Below are 26,314 nucleotides of genomic sequence, written 5' to 3' on the forward strand. Positions count from 1 at the left end.
GTTAATTTACAATAACGAGGTGTCCTATACAGGTACCAGTAGGATAATACAGGTCAAATTGTTATTATACACTGTTTTAAACTGTTATCATAAACTGTAAAATGTTATCACACATTAATATAACTCACATTGCTTGTATCTGTTAATTTACAATAACGAGGTGTCCTATACAGGTACCAGTAGGATAATGTTGGTCAAATTGTTATTATAAACTGTTTTAAACTGTTTCATACTTTACTGTAAAATGTTATCACACATTAATATAACTCACATTGCTGGTATAGTATTACTAGTATGACAAAAGGCGGTTAATTTACAATAACGAGGTGTCCTATACAGGTACCAGTAGGATAATGTAGGTCAAATTGTTATCATAAACTGTTTTAAACTGTTATCATACTTTACTGTAAAATGTTATCACACATTAATATAACTCACATTGCTGGTATAGTATTACTAGTATGACAAAAGGACGGTTAATTTACAATAACGAGGTGTCCTATACAGGTACCAGTAGGATAATGTAGGTCAAATTGTTATCATAAACTGTTTTAAACTGTTATCATAATTTACTGTAAAATGTTATCACACATTAATATAACTCACATTGCTGGTATAGTATTACTAGTATGACAAAAGGCGGTTAATTTACAATAACGAGGTGTCCTATACAGGTACCAGTAGGATAATGTTAGGTCAAATTGTTATCATAAACTGTTTTAAACTGTTATCATACTTTACTGTAAAATGTTATCACACATTAATATAACTCACATTGCTGGTATAGTATTACTAGTATGACAAAAGACGGTTAATTTACAATAACGAGGTGTCCTATACAGGTACCAGTAGGATAATGTAGGTCAAATTGTTATCATACACTGTTTTTAAACTGTTATCATACTTTACTGTAAAATGTTATCACACATTAATATAACTCACATTGCTGGTATAGTATTACTAGTATGACAAAAGACGGTTAATTTACAATAACGAGGTGTCCTATACAGGTACCAGTAGGATAATGTAGGTCAAATTGTTATCATAAACTGTTTTAAACTGTTATCATACTTTACTGTAAAATGTTATCACACATTAATATAACTCACATTGCTGGTATAGTATTACTAGTATGACAAAAGGCGGTTAATTTACAATAACGAGGTGTCCTATACAGGTACCAGTAGGATAATGTAGGTCAAATTGTTATCATAAACTGTTTTAAACTGTTATCATACTTTACTGTAAAATGTTATCACACATTAATATAACTCACATTGCTGGTATAGTATTACTAGTATGACAAAAGACGGTTTAATTTACAATAACGAGGTGTCCTATACAGGTACCAGTAGGATAATGTAGGTCAAATTGTTATCATAAACTGTTTTAAACTGTTATCATACTTTACTGTAAAATGTTATCACACATTAATATAACTCACATTGCTGGTATAGTATTACTAGTATGACAAAAGGCGGTTAATTTACAATAACGAGGTGTCCTATACAGGTACCAGTAGGATAATGTAGGTCAAATTGTTATCATAAACTGTTTTAAACTGTTATCATACTTTACTGTAAAATGTTATCACACATTAATATAACTCACATTGCTGGTATAGTATTACTAGTATGACAAAAGACGGTTAATTTACAATAACGAGGTGTCCTATACAGGTACCAGTAGGATAATGTAGGTCAAATTGTTATTATACACTGTTTTAAACTGTTATCATAATTTACTGTAAAATGTTATCACACATTAATATAACTCACATTTGATGGTATAGTATTACTAGTATGACAAAAGGCGGTTAATTTACAATAACGAGGTGTCCTATACAGGTACCAGTAGGATAATGTTGGTCAAATTGTTATCATACACTGTTTTAAACTGTTATCATACTTTACTGTAAAATGTTATCACACATTAATATAACTCACATTGCTGGTATAGTATTACTAGTATGACAAAAGGCGGTTAATTTACAATAACGAGGTGTCCTATACAGGTACCAGTAGGATAATGTAGGTCAAATTGTTATTCATAAACTGTTTTAAACTGTTATCATACTTTACTGTAAAATGTTATCACACATTAATATAACTCACATTGCTGGTATAGTATTACTAGTATGACAAAAGGCGGTTAATTTACAATAACGAGGTGTCCTATACAGGTACCAGTAGGATAATGTAGGTCAAATTGTTATCATAAACTGTTTTAAACTGTTATCATACTTTACTGTAAAATGTTATCACACATTAATATAACTCACATTGCTGGTATAGTATTACTAGTATGACAAAAGGCGGTTAATTTACAATAACGAGGTGTCCTATACAGGTACCAGTAGGATAATGTAGGTCAAATTGTTATTCATAAACTGTTTTAAACTGTTATCATACTTTACTGTAAAATGTTATCACACATTAATATAACTCACATTGCTGGTATAGTATTACTAGTATGACAAAAGGCGGTTAATTTACAATAACGAGGTGTCCTATACAGTACCAGTAGGATACAGGTCAAATTGTAGTTTTAAACTGTTATCATAATTACTGTACAATATGACAAAAGGTTAATTACAATAACGAGGTGTCCTATACAGGTACCAGTAGGATAATGTAGGTCAAATTGTTATCATAAACTGTTTTAAACTGTTATCATACTTTACTGTAAAATGTTATCACACATTAATATAACTCACATTGCTGGTATAGTATTACTAGTATGACAAAAGACGGTTAATTTACAATAACGAGGTGTCCTATACAGGTACCAGTAGGATAATGTAGGTCAAATTGTTATCATAAACTGTTTTAAACTGTTATCATACTTTACTGTAAAATGTTATCACACATTAATATAACTCACATTGCTGGTATAGTATTACTAGTATGACAAAAGACGGTTAATTTACAATAACGAGGTGTCCTATACAGGTACCAGTAGGATAATGTAGGTCAAATTGTTATCATAAACTGTTTTAAACTGTTATCATACTTTACTGTAAAATGTTATCACACATTAATATAACTCACATTGCTGGTATAGTATTACTAGTATGACAAAAGACGGTTAATTTACAATAACGAGGTGTCCTATACAGGTACCAGTAGGATAATACAGGTCAAATTGTTATTCATAAACTGTTTTAAACTGTTATCATACTTTACTGTAAAATGTTATCACACATTAATATAACTCACATTGCTGGTATAGTATTACTAGTATGACAAAAGACGGTTAATTTACAATAACGAGGTGTCCTATACAGGTACCAGTAGGATAATGTAGGTCAAATTGTTATCATAAACTGTTTTAAACTGTTATCATACTTTACTGTAAAATGTTATCACACATTAATATAACTCACATTGCTGGTATAGTATTACTAGTATGACAAAAGACGGTTAATTTACAATAACGAGGTGTCCTATACAGGTACCAGTAGGATAATACAGGTAAAATTGTTATTCATAAACTGTTTTAAACTGTTATCATAATTTACTGTAAAATGTTATCACACATTAATATAACTCACATTGCTGGTATAGTATTACTAGTAAGACAAAAGGCGGTTAATTTACAATAACGAGGTGTCCTATACAGGTACCAGTAGGATAATGTAGGTCAAATTGTTATCATAAACTGTTTTAAACTGTTATACTTTACTGTAAAATGTTATAAACTTAATTTACAATAACTGTCCTATACATACTGTTATCATAAACTATTTTAAACTGTTATCATACTACTGTAAACTGTTATCACACATTAATATAACTCACATTGCTGGTATAGTATTACTAGTATGACAAAAGACGGTTAATTTACAATAACGAGATGTCCTATACAGGTACCAGTAGAATGATACAAGTCAAATTGTTAATTATTACACATTATTATAAATCACATCTCCTTGTTGAGTATTACTACCGTTATGACTAAAGACGGTTAATTTACTATACCCAGGACTCTTGTTGGTTAACTAATACTGAAACACGATTTATTACACCTTTTTATTTCTATTAAATAATACATATTTACAAAAAATAATCAATTGTTGATTTTTGCGTTACTTAATTGTATTTCTATTATTATCCATATGGATATTGAACAAACATATGAATATTGTTCCTGCAGAGAGATATTAAAATTGTATAGAATAAATTGAAAATATGACAAATTAATAATCCATTAATTTATTTTTTATTTTTATCTACGTTTATAGTAAAATTATTTCAAGATTTAAGTTCATAAAACGTCCAATTTAGATTTATACAGTTTGATTTTCAAAGTATTTACATTCATAAATCTTCTGTTATTACACTTTGAATGAGTTAGTATTAGAGCTCCCCCTCCCTGTGTGTAATACATTCGTTTCACCATAGACTCAATGATTTATCGGACCACCATAGGTGCTGTAGATGTACCCATGTTCTTTTTAATGCCTCAGAAGGTTCAAGTCGTGGTTTATCTAAGGGGTCGAAACGTGAGTACCAAAGATTTTAGTATTGTAAACAATACGGCATGCATACATTTTCAAATTAAGTATGGAGAAATGTGTTTTTTATAATAGTAGTTAAAATTTTATAAAAAATTAAATTGATATACAATAGTTATAAGAAGGTGACTCAACAGAGAAGAATTGACATAAGACCATCGGGCTCGGCGATCACTAGATTCAGGTACAATTCCTTTTATAGGGTTGGTTCATTGATACTTACGTCACTGAACTACCTGGATCCTTAAAAACCACAAGAATTTACATAAAAATAACTCAGAAATATTCTAAGCTCCCAGCTGTACCATTTTTTAGTTTCATTATATATATATATATATATATTTTTTTTTTCAAACCTTTTACTCATTACTGGTTAGTATTATTTTCCTCCGATGTTATCTGAATTAAATTCTTGCCAGAATAGTAATCTAATTGAAAAGCGTAGTACTTTTTTCTCTCTTCAATTTAGTAGTCGTTCGACAGCTCACCGGTTACCACATCGCGTGCCTTATCCGTAAGTACAATTTACATTTTTTGTATAAAAAATCAGTGTTTTCGTGCGAGACTACTATTTTCAATACAACAAAAAATGCATTTTTGAATACTAAATTAACTTATCTATGATGATGTTTTATTTTCCAGATTAATAAGATGTTAGTTGTGGCGTTGTTCTTCTGACGAGACCACGTTATTGTGATTATAAGTTGTCTCAATAAATGGATAATACTCGCGACTTTTTTCTAAGCGAAATCAAGTAGTTTGAGTCTAAATTTAAACTCATCACCGAGATCTTGAGTCCTAGAATGATTCTTCTCTGAGGACTACTTTGATTCTAACATTATTTTTGTGACTAAAGGTGAAATGTCGAGCTAAGGAGCTGATGTCTCGGTATGTGAGTCGACATCATCGTAAAGGGAAGTCATTATTAAGTGGTTAAATTCGTAGGCAAAATTCCAAAGAACATTGAAACCACCAGGTAAATATTGATCCCACAAAATTTTATTTTAGTAAATCAATACTAAATTTAGGCAAAATTTTGCGTTATAATTTTATTTTAACATCTAACAGTGGCTTGTAGATTTTGTTTGCCATAGATAAACTTATACGTAAACTTTGCAATATAGAGTATTTATTACTACGACCTCAGAGAACTTCATCAAACCTACGTGTTTCGTCCATTCCGTATACGCCTCATGAAAGCTCCCGGAATCTGTCAAGGTTAAAGTCTATTCTCTGACTGTTTACTTCCTCTGGGAGCTTTCGAACTGTGGAAGTTCCAGAAGTCCCCTAGACATTCCTGCCTTCGGCAGTCCCTGGCTCTAGACAGTCCTTGTTCCTGTCATGTAGCGGCATCTGTAATCTCCCTACCTCAGGCCTTTGGAAGGTCCCAACTTCTGGGAGTACCTTGTCTTTGAGAGGTTTCGTCATCCAGGACAAAATCCGTCAATGCACAAGCGAGGGCAACCACTTTAAAGGTAAACTTTCGCAAGCGAAGAACAGCAAAAAGTTTCTCCCTTGATAGTCAACAGCTATTTTACATCAGTTACAAAATATTTATAAAATCCAAAATATTTCGCAATTGTTATAATAATTCCAACGGTACTTTTTCCGGCGAAATCCGTCAACGCATAAGCGAGCACAAACACTTTAAATATACGCTTGCACAAGCCAGAAGCAATAAACAACCGATACCTCTCAACTGTGACTTGTTTAGCACTCCCGTCTTGAGCAAGCGTATATTTAAAGTGGTCGTGCTCGCTTATGCATTGACGGATATCGTTGAAACAAGTACCTTTGGAATTGCAATAGAATTTTTAATAGTTATTATATAGTAAATTATTTATATCTATGCTATACCGGTATTTTAAACTATTTTACTTACAACATTTTTAGCAGACGCCATTTTAAACGAAAAATTAAACAATTCTTTTTGTTTTTATATTTGTTTTTTTGATTTATTAAACACTATGCGCCAAATTTAGTTACTTTATCTTAACTAGTTTTAGAGATTATAATTTCTTTTCATACGACCACAATGGTGGCTAAAGAATACAATCCTCGACCTATGTTTATAAAAAATTTATGGTTTTGAAATTATGAATACTATCAACCATACAAGTTTACGACACCCTTTTGTGAACACTCAGTATATATCCGTAGTAGTGGTAGCATTCTCAAACCTGCAAGTGAGAGATCCGAGTTCGAATTCTGGTGGAGCAAGTTTTTTTTTGGTTACATTTTTATTAAATTTAAATCAGGCTATTGCCATTTATACACGTTACACGTTTAATGAATATAAAAAATACTTTGACAGACTATAAAATGTGGTCTTCCGATCATATTTTAGTTTGGATATTTAGAAACATATGTAACAAAAACGGTCAAATACAAAATAATTGAATCGTAAAGAGTTAGTAATGAATTACAATTTTCCAAAAAATACTAGTTTTCAGAATAAATTAAATATTTAAAATTATTGAGAAAAATAGCTTCAATCAATGAATTCAGTATAGTGGTTATTTAATGAAAAGTATTTTAAACTAATCAAGGATGAAATTAATTGAAACTAGCAGATTTTCCAAAGTTTTCAAACAAGGTAAAAAAGGCCTAGTACAAGAAGACGACCACGGTAGAGACCTTGTGTATTGATCGGTATGTCTTATGCAGCACGTGATTCAGAATGTATGAGGACAAACCGTAACAATATTAATAAACTGGTCTACGAGTCATTTTGGGACTGGGTACAAGTTAAAAATGTACAGCGCTTTCACTCGTACACATGCTGAAACTTTATTCTTTTGGAAAAATTGTGTGCAATTTACAAATAACAAACCATTAACAATTTGCAAACTGTTAAAACAAAACAATGTTGGCTGTAGATAGCTATTAAAATTTAGGCCCTAATACTTCAAGAATGTAATTGTGTAATGAATAGTTCAACGCGGTTTGATCCGGGAAACTTATATGTTACTCATTACACCGACAGTGTAATTCCAAAAATGAAGATACATTATTTGTTTTGACGTTTAATTTGCACAAAATTTAGGATAAACTTTAAACATTTAATGACATGCATACTTACTAACTACACACACTAATATAATGTCGATTTTTAAACAATACTGTTCTTACTGTTCTAAAGACATTAAATTCAATGCTATCTCAATTTCATGAAAAAATACTTTTTAAACGAACGAATCTATTTTACTTTAACCAGTGCTTTTACTTTTATACTTTAAGAACCCAGGTATATTTTGATTTTTGTAAAAAAAACATCCAATTACGTTCCACAGTGCCAAGTGAGACAAATACGCGTTTTAAATAATTCTTTCTCAAACAGCTCCGGAGAATTTTACAAGTTCGTAGGTATAAAACAGTGATAAATAAAATAAATTTACCTTTTTGGATTGAAAATTTATTGAATATGGTCAGATATGTATTTACTAAAACAAGAGCGAGATAAAACAATGGTGTATATAGCTTACTCGAAACAGAACTTAAAATATTTATACAGTTAGCAAACCAATATATTAAAAGTTTAAGAATATGAACAATGTTTATACCTTCAAGTTGGCTTTTTACTAGAGTTTCCTGATTGAACTCAACTACACGAGCAACTTTCGCTTGTTTCAGCTGTCAGAAACAATACAAAGCTCAACCTTGTTAGTTTATATCCTCCATCCCTTGAAATCAAATAATGAAATCATTTTTATAATAGTGATTATACCTACTTTTTCGTAATCTAAAATTCTGATCAATGATGTTTGTAATTAAAATTTTAGTTCCTTCAGTGCAAATTTATCCTTTAAATTACAATAATGTTCGTATGCAAAACTTTCAATTCTTGAGTGTGTATCTCTGCTCTCACATATTCAAATTTAGTATAAAAACTGCCAACCTGAGTAAATTAAAATTTAGCGTGATTGCATGTCTAGAAACGAATATAAGGATAGAGCATGGAGCATTAGAAACTTATTCAAAATCGTGTTCAAACTTTAGATTTTAAATGTGATGTACGAAATATGGGTAGAACAAGTAGTATTATTTAATGTTGTATGGATGTGGGATGGATTATTAGGTAATTTTTAGGTACTTAAAGTACCATTACATAAATATGTGTATTTCCTCAATTAATTTGATTTATCTATAACAAGGGACAAACAAAGAATTGTATAATTGCTTTTTTATTTGGAATGTTTAGAACATTAAATATAATACTGCAAACCCAACAGGATATGTAGGGACCGTTGTTCGCCCAACCATAACTCATGGTAGGAAAGTCGTAGAGACTTAACAGTTGGAATGTAGGCTTCTCTAGGAAAGAGGCTTATTGTTTTTGTGCGAAACAGGTCAAAAGGGCAATACTTCGTCTGTGTGTCAGTTGGTGCGATGTGTCTTGATAGAAAAGGTCCTAGAGGCATAAAGCGTGGGACATATAAAATATATCCTCATGATCCAAGGAACAATCCTTTTAATTGTGGGATCAAATGAAGTCGTTCGTATGACTGTCTGTAGTGTATGTCATGCACATGCAGCATATCTTCATAACAAGATCATAGACTTGAATCTTCGTACTTGTTCTCGTGTTATAAAGAACCCTAATGATGTTGGGGTCATAAGGTGAAATGATAGACGCCATCCGCCTGTCTGTAAGTGGTAGTCTTGATAGGTACATAACTTGAAAATTGGTATATATTTTCGTCTTGGTCGAAGGAAAAACTATTGATTTTAGGGGTAAAGGGGCCTGTAGAAATTCACCGGTCTGTGCGACAATTCATTCGTTTTCTTCATGCAATGTGCGGATCCTTCGACATTCCATTATATCGGTGTATTACTTGAAGTATATAAATTTTTACAATGAACACACTATCTAGCTTTTGCTCTAAAAGGGGATGAAGCGGATATTTTAAAATGGCATTTAAAAATTTGTTCCATTAGCTTAAGATCTTTTAAAAGCGGTTACTAAAGCTTCTTTGCTATAGTGCCTACTTTAAAAATTAGAAAATTATTGTAGGTTGGCTCTGTATTATTGTATATAAAATTTAAATTTTTTTGTTAACAACGACAGAAATAAATTTTTGTGTGAATCTCAAAAGACGATATTATTGGTCGTTACATTTAATTAGATAAAAAAATCAAGTTTAGCAAACTAAAATAAATAGGTATACTCCAAGTGGCTCAAAATTACATTTTCTAAAATATAAAAGGTATCAAAGCTATAACGCAAATTAACTCACAAACGTGAAGTCCGTACGTAACCAATTCGTTGAAAATTTGTGACAATGCTGCAATTACTGAAATATTTCACTGGATACGTTTCAATTTCAACTGAATATACTTTTTATATCTGATATGCATTATAATAATAATAAAATAAACATAGGTTATCAGGATTTTTTGTATACTGCTGATAGTAAACCCCCGTTCCTAACGTATTCCAAATGTTGTTTTACAGAGATTGTTTAAAAATTATAAGAAAATACTATTTACACTTATAAAACCAAGAGAAATTATATAAAATATTTGTTATAAATAATAAATAGCAAAATTTTTCAGTTTAAATTAATATATAAGTGAACATTCATTCTCTCTCTCAGCCTTCAGATAAAATAGCTGAAAGCCATAAAACATCGTCTAATTGAACATGGCCATCTTCGTCCGTTATGTTGGAAATACAGTTTATTTAATGAAGTAACTATTCAATCATAGGAGATAATGGTGAAATATTTAGATTTATTGTGAATATATTTATTATCTAAAACCAGGGAATCAGTAATAGTGCGAGATTTCTAAATTGTAGTGATTTTAAATACGCCTTTTAGCATTTATTCCAGATACCACGTTTTCTTTAAAAAAAGCTCAATTCAAAATTAGGTATAAATAAAAAAGTATTAAAATCTAAACTGTAATAAAACATACCATGAGTTTCGTTAGTAACTCGCTGAATTCATTTTGAAATTTATAAATATATACGGATGAGTTATGTTTATACAAAGAAATCATCCTTCTCGAGGTGTCCTGCGACAGACATTCAAATAGAAAAGAAATTTAAACATCCCTGGGTAGACAGAAGATAAAAACTGACAACCTACTGAATAATAAACTTCAATGACGCTCAGATCCCATGAGTCAAATCCCAAAAATAGACGTTCACCCTCATCAAATCATTCTTGTCTTTCTAGAAATGATATTTCAAGCAAAATTTAAACTCTACAGATGAACACATTCTATAGATATTATGCCGATAATAACGCTATTTAAATGCTCAGCCATACGACCATCATCAAACAGTCGTAGCCTATGTACAAATAACATTATGAGGAAAGATTCAAGTCCATATTTGTTCTTGATCTTTCCAGCGTAAAACTAAGACATTGGCAGGTATACATACAGGCAGAAGAGAAATTTGGCCACAACCCTTAATGATACATACAGCTCAATACAATATACGAAATTTCAACTTAAGATATAATTTCATTCTGGAGATATCACCCTGAGTTGTAGGCTTTGGGAACGCTCAGCTGTATCCCGTGGAGGGACATGCACAACATTGAACTCAGAAATTATGTATATAAATGAACCAATAAAACCAAGCCCACATGTTAAAACCGAATATGTTAAGAAATCAGAATGTAAAAAGTATATTTACTGTATGATTTTGTCGATTCCAATATGATTATCTTTAAGACCAATGTCCACAAGTATGTTTGCTAATGCTAAGCACAGTTCCACGGAATTAAATTTACTATAATTGGATTCACATTCAATAAGATCTATCCTTGTGTATGGAAACGATGAATCGTTCCAAATTAAAAATCTGTAAGCAAATTCGCTATCGAGGTATCGTGCGGGCTGCCGAACAGAGATTTATCGTATAGTTAGAAATTAAATTTTTCCAGACCCTCGTATAATGAACTTTCCCTGACTGAAGCTCTGTAAATTATGTAACAATAGTTATTTTGCACAAACATATTCGCACTGTTAGTAGTATGCAACGAAGATGATTTATGAAGTTCGTTTGAATAGAACCATTCTCTGTATAAGAATGATATTGGTATGTATTTATGCAGATGACTCCCACAGCTGGAGAGAAGTGCTTCACAATGAATAAGCCACTTTTGAAGCGTGAAATATTGGCCGACTTTCTGCCTTTGTAGAATTTTAATGTAGATTATAATACAGAGAACCTAATCAGAACTGCTTGAGCTTTGAGTTTGCACAGCGTAGCCTTCTCATTACAATTGTTATTTAGAGTGAATATTCAAATCTCATGAACGTGATTACAACTTGAAACAAACAATATTACATATATCGGGGGACCATTTTATGTGTTGTATTACAGCAATACCAATAGTATTGTATGATCATTCAAATAAATTACAATTATAGATAGTGAAAGAACCTTTATGAACATAAGCTTACTCAACGATGTTAGACTGTAATAATTTTATTCACGATTAAAGATTTTGATAAGAGATAATGTTGTTCCATCTTAGAAAACAAAAAAGGTTGACTGAATGAATTAAATATACAGAGTGTCACTAAAAACCTTAGCCTATTATCCAGAATTTTTGGAGATTTATTAGCAGCCGCTAAAGATTATAGTCTGGAGTGAAATCTATACTAGACTAAACAACAAAACTTAATAAAACCTTATGTTCCTTTAATTTAAACTACGTTTATAAACAAAATTGATGAATTATTTTCAGATGTATTTGTAATAAGTTTCAACAAACTAAAAGTATAGCAAAATACTTGTAGAAATCTAAACATTAATTAGTTATAACTTTTTTTCATTTGAGCATATATGAAGTTTCAATATTTAGAAAACAAGAGCAATCTGGCGAATATTTTGCAGATTAAGAATGAATCATTAAAAGAGTCTATAGTATTTAATTAATATATTAACATATTAAATGAATAATTAGCCTACTTAAATAAAAATTATTTGATTAGGATGTTAGTTAGAAGAAATTATGTTAAACATATGTTTGATTTAAATTACAGACTAACTAAAAATCGGTAAATTATTACTAAAAATAAGGGTGTCTTAGCTAATTATTAATTATGAGTTGTTTTATATTAGGCCCTTGGAACGAAAGAGGCAAAAAGTAATTATATAAAATCTATTATGCCTCATATGAATATTATAATGGTAAAATAGTTTCTTCTAAATCAATATAAATATTACGATGTATTAACAGTGATTCCTATTTGGTCCTAACCTAAGTCTCGTTTATTCCGGGTGTTGTAGTGAATGAGTAGCATCGTTGGGTACAGCCGATGTATTTACTTATATCTCGGCAACACTATGGAAGTTCAGTAGCACATCACTAACCGTATATGTCGAGATATAGAGGTGCAAGGGTGGATCAATAGGTTTACTGCAGAGGATCACTGTACCAGTGAGTGTAGTTCCCTTGGTGTTAAAAGTTGTTACTAGCCTGGACATTAGGGAGTGCGGTCCTCTGATCGCCCTGATTGAAGAGGCTGGAACAGAGCTTCAGTCAGCACCAGAGCTCCAGCTTTCCATCTTCCTAAGTCACATGACTGTGATATAGAAGGCGGTCCCACCCCCAGCCTTACCCATCATGAATATCCTGTCACTTTGGAAGCAAACGCAAAGGTTATTTTAGCACTAAGTGCAATGAGAATATTTCAGATCCATGTTGTTGAGAAAAAAGAAAAACAAAAAATATGTAATTAAGCCATATGGGGAAACTACTAAAAATTGAAATAAGTACATACTTAACAAATTTAAAATTATAATTTAAAAAGTGTTTGTATTTATTTATTTTTTATCCAGAAACATGAAATCCTTACTGTTCCTCTATGAATGTTCAAATATCATGACATCCTGGTGAGTAGAATTGCATATAGAGTTAATGCAGTTGAATACAACTAAAACTAAGCAGTGGTTTCATTAATTCACGGCTTGAAAAAATTTTCTATTTCCTTAATAAAGAAATAAAAAATCACCTTAATAGAATGGAAATGACAGTAATTTATTTTTATAATAATTATGTAAATTATCAAAACTACTGTTAAAATTTTGGTCTGCAAGGAAACTCTTTTCGATCATTAAGAAATTTTGAGGAAAATACAATAGAATGTTCAAAGTATATTAAAAAATAATGAATTTATTTATATTCATTTTAACAGCTACCTGCACTATTTTAGCTAAATCAATTACTGTCTAAATATTTACTGTCACAATAAATTCCAAGGTATTTTAGCAAAACGTATTTTAGAGTTGTGTGTGAGCGGAATGGGATGGTTCCCAAGAGTGGTATATTTACTCATGAAAATAGCTCTGTGGTTTCATTGCGTACTGCAAATGTGTTTAAAAGGTGTAAGTTCATTTAACTTTCTGTTGAAACAGTCCTTATATTTGTCTATAATAGTATCAAAGTTCCTTATTCTATGTAAATTCATGAAATATATAATGCGAGCACTTTGATTACCAGCCTAACATATTTTAGCTTCATTATTACATAATAAAGATCTGATATTTTTCCCTGCCTATGGGATTTATACTCTAGGAACAAAAAGGACAAACTAAAACACATTAGTTTCATAATAATAAATATAATTTCAAAGAGAAAAACATGTCAAAAAGTGATATCAGTCCCTTGTAAAATGTACAATATAATTCATGAAACAGACAAAATATAAAATGATCAGAAAGGTTACAAATGTATTTGTGCTTAAAGATTATTATTTAATATGGTTAATTAGTACAAATTAAATTGTATTTGCGAATATAAAAGTAAAGAAATCAACGTATAATTCATACACTACTTTATATACTACTATTTTTTATGATCTGATAGAATTTGATATTTTGAAAAAAGAATTTTCAATGAGTATAAAACCCAAAGAATCAGTTTTTTGAAAGAGCAATAAGGATAAAAAAGGTAGTTCAAGTTAAATACACGAAAGTTAAGGTCGTGCATGTTTATGAAACTTTTCTATGGTATTTAAATTGTGATTAATAGCTGTAGGAACGTGGTCAAAACGTTATTCTTGATTTAAAATTTACCTATATTGTAGTATTTTGATTTTAAAAGGTATTTGAACTTCTTTTTCGTGAATAGGTCTTATTGTTAAAGATAACACCAGTATGTAAAAATCCATTTAAGTTCACGACATACAACAAATTACACAAAGGTTTAGGCCTACAAAGTGCTCATAAATAATATTTTCCTTTAAAAACGTTATTTAATAACAACGAAATACATGAAATCCATGTTTAATTGAATAAAATGTTGCGGGAATATTAAAAACTTGGCGAGAATGTAGCTTCTGCCTGCTTTGGATTACTCCTAAAATACTAATTTTTTAAGTATTTTAACATATTTATTTGGATATTATAACAGAACCACCAAAAAAGAATAAAATAACATTATACGCACTTATACATTCACATCCTTCTACATCTGTTCACATACACTCTTGTTTGAAACATTGACATTGATTCATTAATTGGTACGTAACCTTTCACTCACGGATATACGTTTTTATCATAGCAATCATCTGCACTCATCATCCTTAATGTCCATGTATTACCCCTCCCCACTCAAACACATACAAAACTTACCTTGTTCCAAGAAATTAGCCCATTCCACATTCCCCAAAAATGTATACCAAAGAGAACATTATCAGACTCATACAGAAAACTCACACTAATCCTAACATTTAATGCAAAGAAGTCTTTTCCATTGCAATAGATCTATATTAAAATATATGATGTTGTATTTAAAAATGTAATTGAATATGAGACCTAAATAGATACATTTTGCTGAAAATTGTATTACTACACTTACAGTATTATAACAAAAGATCGGAAAAGGTCAATTGGGTTAGATACCTTGTTCAGCCATTGATTGAGAATATGTTGCTAATTTTGAAAAAAATCACGGCTGGGTATTTAAAGAAATATTTCTTGTAAATTATTTAAAGCTAATTACAGATAAATCATGTTTAAAGTAATTCAAAATTCTATTTTATACCTATTTTAGTATAACTGGGGATTTAATTTAGTTTAGATACTCAAAGAATAATTTATAATATTTTCCATCACGATAACCAAATAGATTTTGATCCAATGTGCACCAAAGATCTAGAACTAATTTATGGTTACCTTATAAATGATTGTAGTCAGTAAACAAGAGAAATAAAGCTTCATTTGATCAGAACCACCTAAAAGAGCTGGAAAAATGGATTTGGTCTAAGAGAACGAAATCGAGAATGTAAATAAAGAGTGCTAGCACCGAACAGTACCGGTTTTTCCACTAATTTCACCTTCAAACAATTTGAAAGTTTTTATAGAACGGTATAGATACTTAGAGCTAAATGTACGTAAATAAAGTACACGCATATAAAGATGTGTAATAAAAATTAACCCATTCCAACGCATAAATGATATGCAAATCAACCATTGTGTTAAGAAAGTAAATAAACATAATTTACAAAACCAAAGTCAAGCTAAGAAATTAAATTTGATGGCTCTTATATCTAAAGATATATTTTTAACGATTTAATTCAACGGTTGGGACCTTTATTTAAAGGTTGTTTAATAACAACTAAGAAAAGGTGTTTGTTGTGAAAGTTGTTTAGTGATGTTGCTAAGGTTGTTTAGTAATTTGTCGAAGATTGGTTCATAAATTTGCCAAACTAGCATCGATACCAAATCCCCATTATAATGAATGTTTTAAAAAGATTGTTAGAGGTATTTCCGAGGAAAACTCTTTTAAAATTGTAAGTTTTGAAAAATAATCATTCCCGGTTTTTACGCCTATAGGTGTTATTATTTTGGTGAGAATTTAATTATAACAGAGAGTACTATAACACAAGTTCCTAATAGTTCAATTAGAATCCATGCCTTTTTCTAACATTGATTGAGAATATGTTATTAATTTTATTTAATAAAATCAGCGTTGCAAATTAAAATAATTATTTCTTGAAAAATGCTTAAAGTTAAGACGTACATAAAAGACATATATAAGTATATACGTGCACATGCAGACTAAAATGTTGTTCCAAAAATCTTCTCTTTCACATCAAAGCATTTATATAAAAATGTTTTTAATCCAGCTAAAAGCTAAGTTGGTATTAAAGAAAGTAAAAATTATAAACACTATTTCGTTTATTGGACAGTTATAATTTTTTTTTTATCCAACCAACAAAAGAATATTTTGTTGAACAACTATAAGTTTTATCCGTGATTACACAATTTTTTATAACCTATAAGATACCAATTAGGAAGGTATGGCATTTCAAATTAATCGATATGTTTTCAATGAAATATATTTTAAACGAAATAAATATCTTTAGATTTCGATGGGGGAATAAGGCTTGAGTTTCAGCAAACTCGATAAAATGTATTGTAAATGTCCATAAAAGTTATTAGCGATAGGATAAGGTGGACTTTACATTATCTACCTACTCGTACGTAATATAAAAGTTTAACTACTGTAGATAGATGACCATTATAGTATCAGAGAGTAAAAAGTAAGAAGTTTTAATTTATTGCCAGCCCTGAGGCACTAGGGCAAAGTAGCTGCTATTATAGGTATAATGAAGTACTCGGAGGACGTCTTTAATAAATATTCTCGCTTTTGATGGGTTTTTATTCAAGATTAAGAAAATGTATTAGTTTTGTTCACAATTCAGATTGAACAAACGTAACAATTCAATAAACAGTTTAAAATCATGTATAAATGATTGGTTGATGTTATCTAAATGTTAATTCAAGTAATATTTATTTCTGGATGAAGGAATTTTCACTGCAAAGTATATATATATATATATATATATATATATATATATATATATATATATATATATTTCTCTAAACTACTTTTTCATTATGTTGAAACCTAACGTACTGAGTAAAAGATGAGAACAAAATTATCGTTTTAATTATATCAATGCATGTGAAATTTTGTAATAAATATTAAAAATACATAAATAAGTTTAAATAGTGTTAAGTACTCTTTGTACACAAAGTAACTTGATTGGTATTAAAATACTAATTGGTGATATGGTCTGTATCTGAAAGCAGAAAATGATGATCTCTAACAAAACTCCTCCAACATATGTCTTGAAAAATTGAAAATGTTCAAATATCCTTTTAGGATGAATAATAACATTTTTGGTGTAAAAAAAACATTTTAAATGCCTTTCTTTAATATATCAATTTGTTTGGAAAAAGATAAGAAAAGGCTTAGACGATAGAACATCGTGCGGCACCTCATTTCCAAAGTTTTGGTAAAAGGAACAATATTGTACAAATTAAGCTACCTTAAGTTGATCAAACCAACACAGCGTCCAATCAAAGTATATTTTCTTTGGTCTTATTGAAACCGATAGCTTTTTCATTAATACCTTTAAATTCCTGTTACACTTTTTAGAACAATAGGGGTAATTTTGAAATGTATAAAACATGCTGGATTTCCTGGCTATACAATATCCATATCGTGGTGGTGTTATTACATATTCATTTAAAAATTCTTAACCGTACTACAGTACTCGTGTTGGATCACGGGAAATATGGTATATTAACCAGCACGAAACCATCCTCAAATAATTTATAAAGACTCTGAATGAAACCGAAAATACGATGGTATCGTCATGGTTTTACATGCTTTAATCTATAAAAAAAGCGAAGCTTATAGAAAGAATACTGTAGTTAGGAGTACAGGAAAATAAAAAGCTTCTTTTAGAAAATGAGGAGTTTACTATTTATTTCTTAGCAAACTTAAGCTAAAATACACTTGACAACATTTGTTCAATTATTTACACTTCAATTACAATTCATTCATTAGACTTGGATCAACAGAACTGCAAATGAAACCAACTACAATAGTGGATAACATCAAACATCTGGGCAAAACAAGTGGAAAACATCTATTTTGAAAGAAAAAAACTGCCAAAATCGAGACTACGAGCACTTAGAGAAAACTCATCCTACAATTCTCAATTGCATGGGTTTTATGGGTACAGATTTTGAAATGACATTGGTAAGTTAATTGAGTAAACATTAAAACAGTTTTGATTTAAGATAGTGTTTTTTCATTAGAAGTTCCAGTGTACCTTGTGAAGAGATGTACTGGCTTCTTTAATTTATTATTCTACGTGCATATTTTAATTTATACTTGCATCAATTGCCCTGTACTACAATCTATCTCTCAATCTAAAGCTCAACCCTTTATTATTTTAAATAGCCCAAAATAATATTCTATTACGTCATATATCATATTTCTATATATTTCTACGTACCTTAATTAATACCAATGTAATTTTGTACCATGTACTTTAAATATTTTACATTCAATGCTTTAAAAATAATGTTTTAAACAATCTTCTAATAATTAATTATTGTTCAGTGGTAACGATGCTTTGGTTGGAAGATCTCAAGTGACATACAACTCCTTAATTATTTTACAACAAATTACCCTAAAACAGTCTGATTTGTCTTGTATTGAATCTATATTACATTCTCGCATACAAAACCTATACATCTGTTGTCCGCTGAAACTACGATTGGTAGTTGGGGTTATCGACCCCCACCCCCTGTATCCTGACATCTAAAGTGGTTTTGTGGTCATTACTAGTTCTGGCCGGCTGGTGCGGAAGTAGGAAGTGGTTAGGCCGACAGCCTAGGATATGCAGCTTACTGTCCAGATTAAACCTGGGGCTCTCTTGGCCTATGTTTGAGAAAGAGTCGCAAATCTCAGGTAAAGCGCTGTTGCTCAAAGCTCCAAAACCATACACAGGTTGCTGCCTGGTCACCTCTAACGGTTCTGGGATAGAGGAGGGTTGGTAGTCATCGATCCATGAACCAGAACTTGGGGCTGTCCTGTCGACAAAATTTCCAGAATAGATGACGGTGAGGGGGCCTCCGATTGAAGGAGCAGGTTCTTCTCCCATCCTTTGGTGACGAGGTAGACTCCAAGGTGCCGTAAAAAGGGGCTTAGCACCTTTCCAAGGCCAGTTTATCGGCGCTGTTCTTAAATAACGATATAATGCAAAGAAAAATGTCACGAGAATAGCCATTGCACAAGTTCCCCCTACAACGATGTAAATCACCATTTCTATATCCATATGACGATCGTTCACTATCATAGAAGTAGCGGAAGGAGTATCTTCCATTTGAATAGGCTGCTGAGAACGTAGTGACAAAAATCGAACAACATGATACTCCTCACCTGATAGTTCTAAAAGAGTAGCGTTTGTTTCAGCCAGTTTGTGCAAAGGAGCTTCTTCCTCACCAAATATTTTATCTTCTAAATCAATTTCTTCATCGAGATCTTGGTTGTTTCCTTCGTTGGCTGGAACTACACTGACATTCACCATCAGTCTAGGAGGTGCCAAAACGACACGGTTGACTCTGACCTCGTCGTATTCCAAACTTAATCTTGCTGCTAAATTTAATTTAAGGTATTTAGCAAAGTCTTTTTGGCGCAGTTTCACAATTGTTGAGTTTCCTGCCAATAAAAGTATAAACCATCTTCCGGGTGGAGGTATTGCATCCCTTGTAGATGAATCTAAATGATTATTACCTTGAAGTACCATGTCCTCCAACATTTTCTCCTGCTCTTCACTAACCGTGTCCCATTCTTTAAACAAATTGTCACTCTGAGTATTGTCAAAGCGTTCCAACTCATTATTTTCACTAGACATATTGGAGTCGACGTCGTATTTAGAGAATAAAACCTCGTCATGAGGACTAGATTTAACTTTTCCAAACTCGAACATTTCATTATTCTGTCGTAGTTCTTGTTCTTCTTGTTCACTGCCATACTGATCGCGTTCCTCCTCGAAATTATGCACGGCGAAGTTTTTAAATGTTGTGGTCACTTCTTTTCCATTGAAAATGGATTTTTCATTATCTTCCTTTTTAAGCAATTCCTTTACCCTCCTTACTCCTAGTCCTCCTATTATATTTTCTCTGTTTTCTCTGCTAATATTGATTGAGTTATCCGTTCTAAATTCCGTTTTGACTTCACCAAAAATGACTGAAAAGGGATCCGATGTGTCGTAAATAATTTGTTGTGGTCGATGGTGTACCTTGGTAGTTTTGTTTAATTTCAAACTCTTCCTCAAGTTTTTTGTTAGGTTTCCCATTGCAGAGCCGGAAACGTGGCCTTCAACTTTTCGATCCGTTGGATACAATATCAGCTTTCCTTGCACGTCTGAACGATTGAATCTGTCGCCCGCTTCCGTTTCCCGCACTCCACCCACTGTCGTCGGCAACAAGTGGAGTGTCACCATCGATTGAGGTAATTCATCTTCTGTCGCACTTATATTTCCTTTCAAGACTTCGGTTTGAGGTGATTTTGTACCGTATTCCGGGTGAGATAGATTGGTGCTTCCAATACTATTTTCTATTTGGTTCACAAAATTGACTGTCGTGTTTGTCTCCTCGAAGTCCTTAGTAGTGGATCCTCTCTCGGGCTCCACCCCTAGGACGAAGTGTTGGGTGAGATCTCCCACGTGATCCCAGAGCAGGTCCTTCTCCCCTACTCCTGGGGCTCTAAACTCCTCCTGGTCGCTCGTTACTGTCGTCTCCTTGACGGCGTTTGTTGGCTCGTCGTGGTTCACTTGGGTGTAGCCTGAAACATACACAGTTTTCAATATCCAATGAAAAACCTAACTATAAATTAAGTCGTTATAAGCCTAGAATTCTATTAGTTTGAAGTTTATAAATGAAAAATTATTTAGGTACTTGAATACTTGAAAACAGTGCTCACTTACTGTTATAAATTTAGGCTAATTCAAGTAAAGAGATCATTCCTTGTAGAAATAGAACCTAATTTTACAGAATAAAGTTCTAAACCTGTAACTAAAAGTAGATAAACTCTGGATGCATTTTGAAATGTAAAGATATACTGATGACGCGTTTTAATAATACAATCACTATAAATAATGTGATATTTTTATTTTCAAGCTAAATACTAGGTTAAAATTTCATGAACGAAACTATGATATTTATTTTGAAAACATGAATGATTAATTCAATAGTTATTCTCAATATCGATTCTTAAATCAAGATGACCAACGTTAGGTCATAATTGAACGATTGCGTCATACGTTGAAGCCGAAAAACATAACTAGTTTTTTCTTACATCTCAGGACAGGTTGATCCTGATAAGATCTTTATAACTGTTATGGCTAATGGCATAATATAGCTATCGTATGTTGGTAATTAAGAAAGATCTCTTATTGCAACACATCGTTTGCTTCTAGCGCCTCGAGTCTTTATTCCAGAGCAAATACCTTAAAAGGGAAGCTTAAAGAGTTAAAATATTACTTCAAAATGAATTCTTGTTTTATAATTATGTGATTTTAATCAAGTTAAGAAAACAGTATTTTAAAGTTTTCTACTATATTGAATGATTGCGGAAGGAACCAGTAGTTCAAGTATACTTTAAACTCCTTGTAAATGATAATCTTAAACTTCAGGCATGATCAGAAGGGGGTGGGGTTGATTTTAAGTGGCAGGGGAAAGGTGAAAGAAGAAAAAATTTAAATAGTTAATTAAAAAACATTTCTTATTCAAAACTGAATTTTTGTGGTTAAAAGTAGTAATTAGTTTCTACTTTTTCTTCATTCCTATTAAAAAAACTACCCATAAATGAGAGTTTTTATATTTAATACGAACAAGTGATCTAGAATATCGTTTTAGCTTTATTTTTATATTTATAGAATATTATAGGACCAATCACTACTGAGATATAGGCACAAAACCACAAAAAGACCATTGATCCCTCTGTATACGCTTGCAATACCCCTAGAGTCGAGGCAGAGCCTTCAAAAGAAACTAAAAATAAGTTAGAATTCGAAAAAGAATATGGGGTGACGGTCAGAGCCATCTAGTGCTGTGTGAAACATAAAAATACTTTCCATGTGGGCGGATTACAGAAAAAATCACAAGTAAACAAAATTATTATTTATAATTGTATTAATTTAAACCAAAATTTTATTGCCAGAGTCTATTTATATCACGCCATTTAAACATCTAAAATATCAGGCGGTATAATTGAAATAGAGTATATGACATGAAAAAAGATTTCCAAACATTTACCACCGTTAATGCCATAAAATATTTGTTTAAGTAATATAAAATATAAAATAAATATGTTAAGTTTTGTCAAAAATGTTTTCATACATTTTATTAAATTAAAATAATACAATTCTCATATCCAAAATGAAACATTTCACTTCCTGAACCTAACACTCATGTAAATTCAGGAATTTGACATTTTTATCCTTAGGCGAACATTTCTTGTTCTGATTACAAAATTCTTCAAATGTATACTTTAAATGACTTAATTTTCTCACTAAAAATTATAAAATTATGAGAAGTTATCTTAAGGAGCTATGAACATGACAAATATTTCCTATGCCTAAAGTTGATTGCACCAAATTAATAACGAGATTTCCCGAATAATAGGTTATCTAGAAAGGTGACCCGAACTTCGATCCGAAAAGTAACTGATGGCCATTGGGGACAGTAAACTAAATCTCGGTACCTTATTCTTCTCATTGTACCAAGTCACGTCTCAGACGCATCCTAAACGGCCATCTGGAACCCTGAAGCTTAGAAGGAAACTATACAAGCTTGAGGGAAAAAGGGCTATATCCTGTCTCAGGACAGAATCTATATGTCATCCCGTAAAAACAAATGTATTTTTGGAATACTTTGGTAAGATATAGTAATATACAAACATGTTCAACAATATTTTCTGGTAATTTTGAATTAAATTGTGAAAAACACGAAAAGTAATAGATACAGTATGATTTTTGTAACATCCTCCTTTTTTTACTTTTGGTTATAAAATGTATAATCAACTAATTATGTTAGAATGATTAACTTTTTGTTGAGAATTAACATGGACAACAATTCGCAATACACATCTATAACATGCAAGATTACGTCAGATTTAATTTATTACCTTTAGAATTTAACATTTTATAAAAGAACAGAGACTGTATTTAGTGCACAGTTTAATTATGAACAGAAATTTAGGATGTTTTAAATAAATGTCAGCAATGTAAATTTGAATGTATTACTCTTTACAGAGATGATAATAAGAGATAAAATTCTAAATATATCGAAATAGTATTGCCGTTTTAAATTTGTTATAAAATCTTACTAGTCATAGGTCGAACTGGGGCCAGCGTGACAACACATTGAAGTAACACTGGTAGCAGTGGTCTCCAGCACCACATGGCTTCTAGAGAGTTTCCTTCATTATCTGGAACAAATAATCATAGTCAATAGTTGAGTAAGAACCATTGTGGCAAGACACTGAACTGGTAACAGTGGTCTCCAGCACCACATGGCTTCTAGAGAGTTGCCTTAATTATCTGGAACAAATAATCATAGTCAATAGTTGAGTAAGAACCATTGTGGCAAGACACTGAACTGGTAGCAGTGGTCTCCAGCACCACATGGCTTCTAGAGAGTTTCCTTCATTATCTGGAACAAATAATCATAGTCAATAGTTGAGTAAGAACCATTGTGGCAAGACACTGAACTGGTAACAGTGGTCTCCAGCACCACATGGCTTCTAGAGAGTTGCCTTAATTATCTGGAACAAATAATGATAGTCAAAAGTTGAGTGAGAACCATTATGGCAACACACTGAACTGGTAGCAGTGGTCTCCAGTACCACTTCAACAGAATTTCCTTCATCATCTGGAACAAATAATCATAGTCAATAGTTGAGTAAGAACTATTGTGGCAACACACTGAACTGGTAGAATTGGTATCTATGGCTTCTAGAGATTTATTTACATAATATCTAACGAAAAATCATAGCCCTAATTTGGTAGAAACCAACATGACACCATACAGAATTGGTAGCAGTAATATTAAGTAAATTTGTGTATATGTACAAAATGCAGAAACAAAATATACAAACTAAACCTATCAATACTTTAGAATATATTTATCATCACAATAAGTTATATTTTATAAGTAAATAAATCACTTTCAATAACTTAACTACATCATGTAGTCCTTCCGACCCATTCGGAAGGAGTAGGTAGATTCTGTGACAGCTGAAATATTAATAATCTATTCTTATAGCATTTATATGCACTAAAGATCTCGAAAACAGTTTACATAAAAATGATTGTACCAAAAAGTATAGGACATGTAATAAGAATTGAAGAAAATTTAGATTTTTTTACCCTAAGTTCATAAATAACGGAGTTGTGGATTTTAGAAAGTATGGCCGTCATAAGGAAAAGAAATGCGTACCAATATGGTCAACAAACTTCGATTCAAGAGACATTTTAAGATAAATTTTTGTACCAAGTTTTAATATGTTTTAAATTAATAAAGATAGTTTTTGATTATATAAAAGTTTTTATAGGATTTAAATATAATACATATCTCGAAACCCGTTGAAGATACAAAATAAAATATTACTATGCAATGTTTAGTAAACCTAATATTCTTCCCTGAACACTTTTTTTCTCTAGGCTGATCAATTGGAATTGTGGGTTGAAAAATGTTTAAATGCCTGCCATATTACATTGAAATGGCACACAAAGCTGGCCAAACCAACTTAGTTAAGATATTTTTACCAAGTTTAAACTAGTTTCAGCATGTTTTTCACAATTTATCGTGTAGAGAAACGTTCCTATGTTATAAACATATATCTCGGAAACCGTTTAAGATACGAAAAAACTGTTTATTACAATACATGTAGTAAATCTTATAAAAACTCAATTGCACTTTTTTTCTTTCTCTAAGTTTATAAATAACGGAATTGTATTTTCTTTTGTTTAAACAGACAGGCTATTGAAACGGAATGGCGTATTAAGCTGTCAAACGAACTTACCCAAGAAATTTGTAAGATACAATTATGTGGAAAGTTTAACTTTGTTTTGGCTATTTTTTTAGGACAGTTATAGTTTCCACAGGCCTGACTCGAATCTGGCCAATATTTTCCTAAAAAATCAATGTTATGAAAAAAATATTATAAATTAAAAAATAACAGTAAAATATAAATGTAAAGAAACGAAATGCAAGTAAATTTTTAATGTATGCTCTAACGCTATACTGACTATCACATAAGTTTCGTGTTTCAAATTGTGCCGATTCACTAACTTTAAATTTTTATTCAAATACAGAGTCGCATTCCTTTCGTGCTTTGTGAGATATCTTTGGTGTTTTAACTAGACTACATCCTTGATGTAAATCAAGAAGTGTAGCAGAAGAAGTAATAAGTATGGGTCCTTGAGGAAACCTACCACTTAGTCCTTTGTACCTCGATCTGAAATTCCTAAGATAACGTAATAGAAAAGGTATGTTGCTAAGATAAGGAAGGAAGATCCCCAAAGCAGGAAGCCGTGTCCTTTTTGAACAGTTATTAAATATATCAAATACGTATATTAAATACGGTAAACGTGATGGTTTAGAGGTTTGTTTCTCCACCAGTAAACACCACTTTTAACCATAGTTTTGAAGTGTTGTGAATACAAAATAGTGAAATAATATGTAAGTTATGTATATATTCACGTTTGTTATAGCACCCCGCCATACGTAAATACAGATGCTCAATAACACTATGATTCTGAGTTCAGTATTTAATAGCAACTACTGAATTCAAGATACATTTAAACCATATAATATACGTGAAACTTATTACTTGCTAATTGATTATAAAAAAATTACTTGTCTAATATAAAGGAGGTTATTAAACAAATTAAAAAAAACCCTTGTCAATTTGACCTTTAAAAAATTTAAGGAACGAAAATCAATTAATTAAATTTAAA

At 31.2% G+C, this 26,314-nt stretch overlaps 1 protein-coding gene across 1 annotated transcript in view; it reads right to left on the reverse strand.

The window, feature by feature from the left end:
- Nucleotides 1-18,243: 18,243 nt before the first annotated feature.
- LOC124358197 overlaps nt 18,244-26,314 on the reverse strand; it is a 179,552-nt gene continuing 171,481 nt past the window's right edge. The window contains exons 3-4 of the mRNA XM_046810489.1: nt 23,680-23,781; nt 18,244-21,135 (exon numbers count right to left, since the gene is read on the reverse strand). Of these exons, the coding sequence (XP_046666445.1) occupies nt 19,058-21,135; nt 23,680-23,781 (2,180 nt within the window). The 3' untranslated portion in view covers nt 18,244-19,057. The remainder of the gene's footprint in view (nt 21,136-23,679; nt 23,782-26,314) is intronic.

The sequence above is a fragment of the Homalodisca vitripennis genome, chromosome 3 (assembly GCF_021130785.1).
Source record: "Homalodisca vitripennis isolate AUS2020 chromosome 3, UT_GWSS_2.1, whole genome shotgun sequence".
Classification (NCBI taxonomy): domain Eukaryota; kingdom Metazoa; phylum Arthropoda; class Insecta; order Hemiptera; family Cicadellidae; genus Homalodisca; species Homalodisca vitripennis.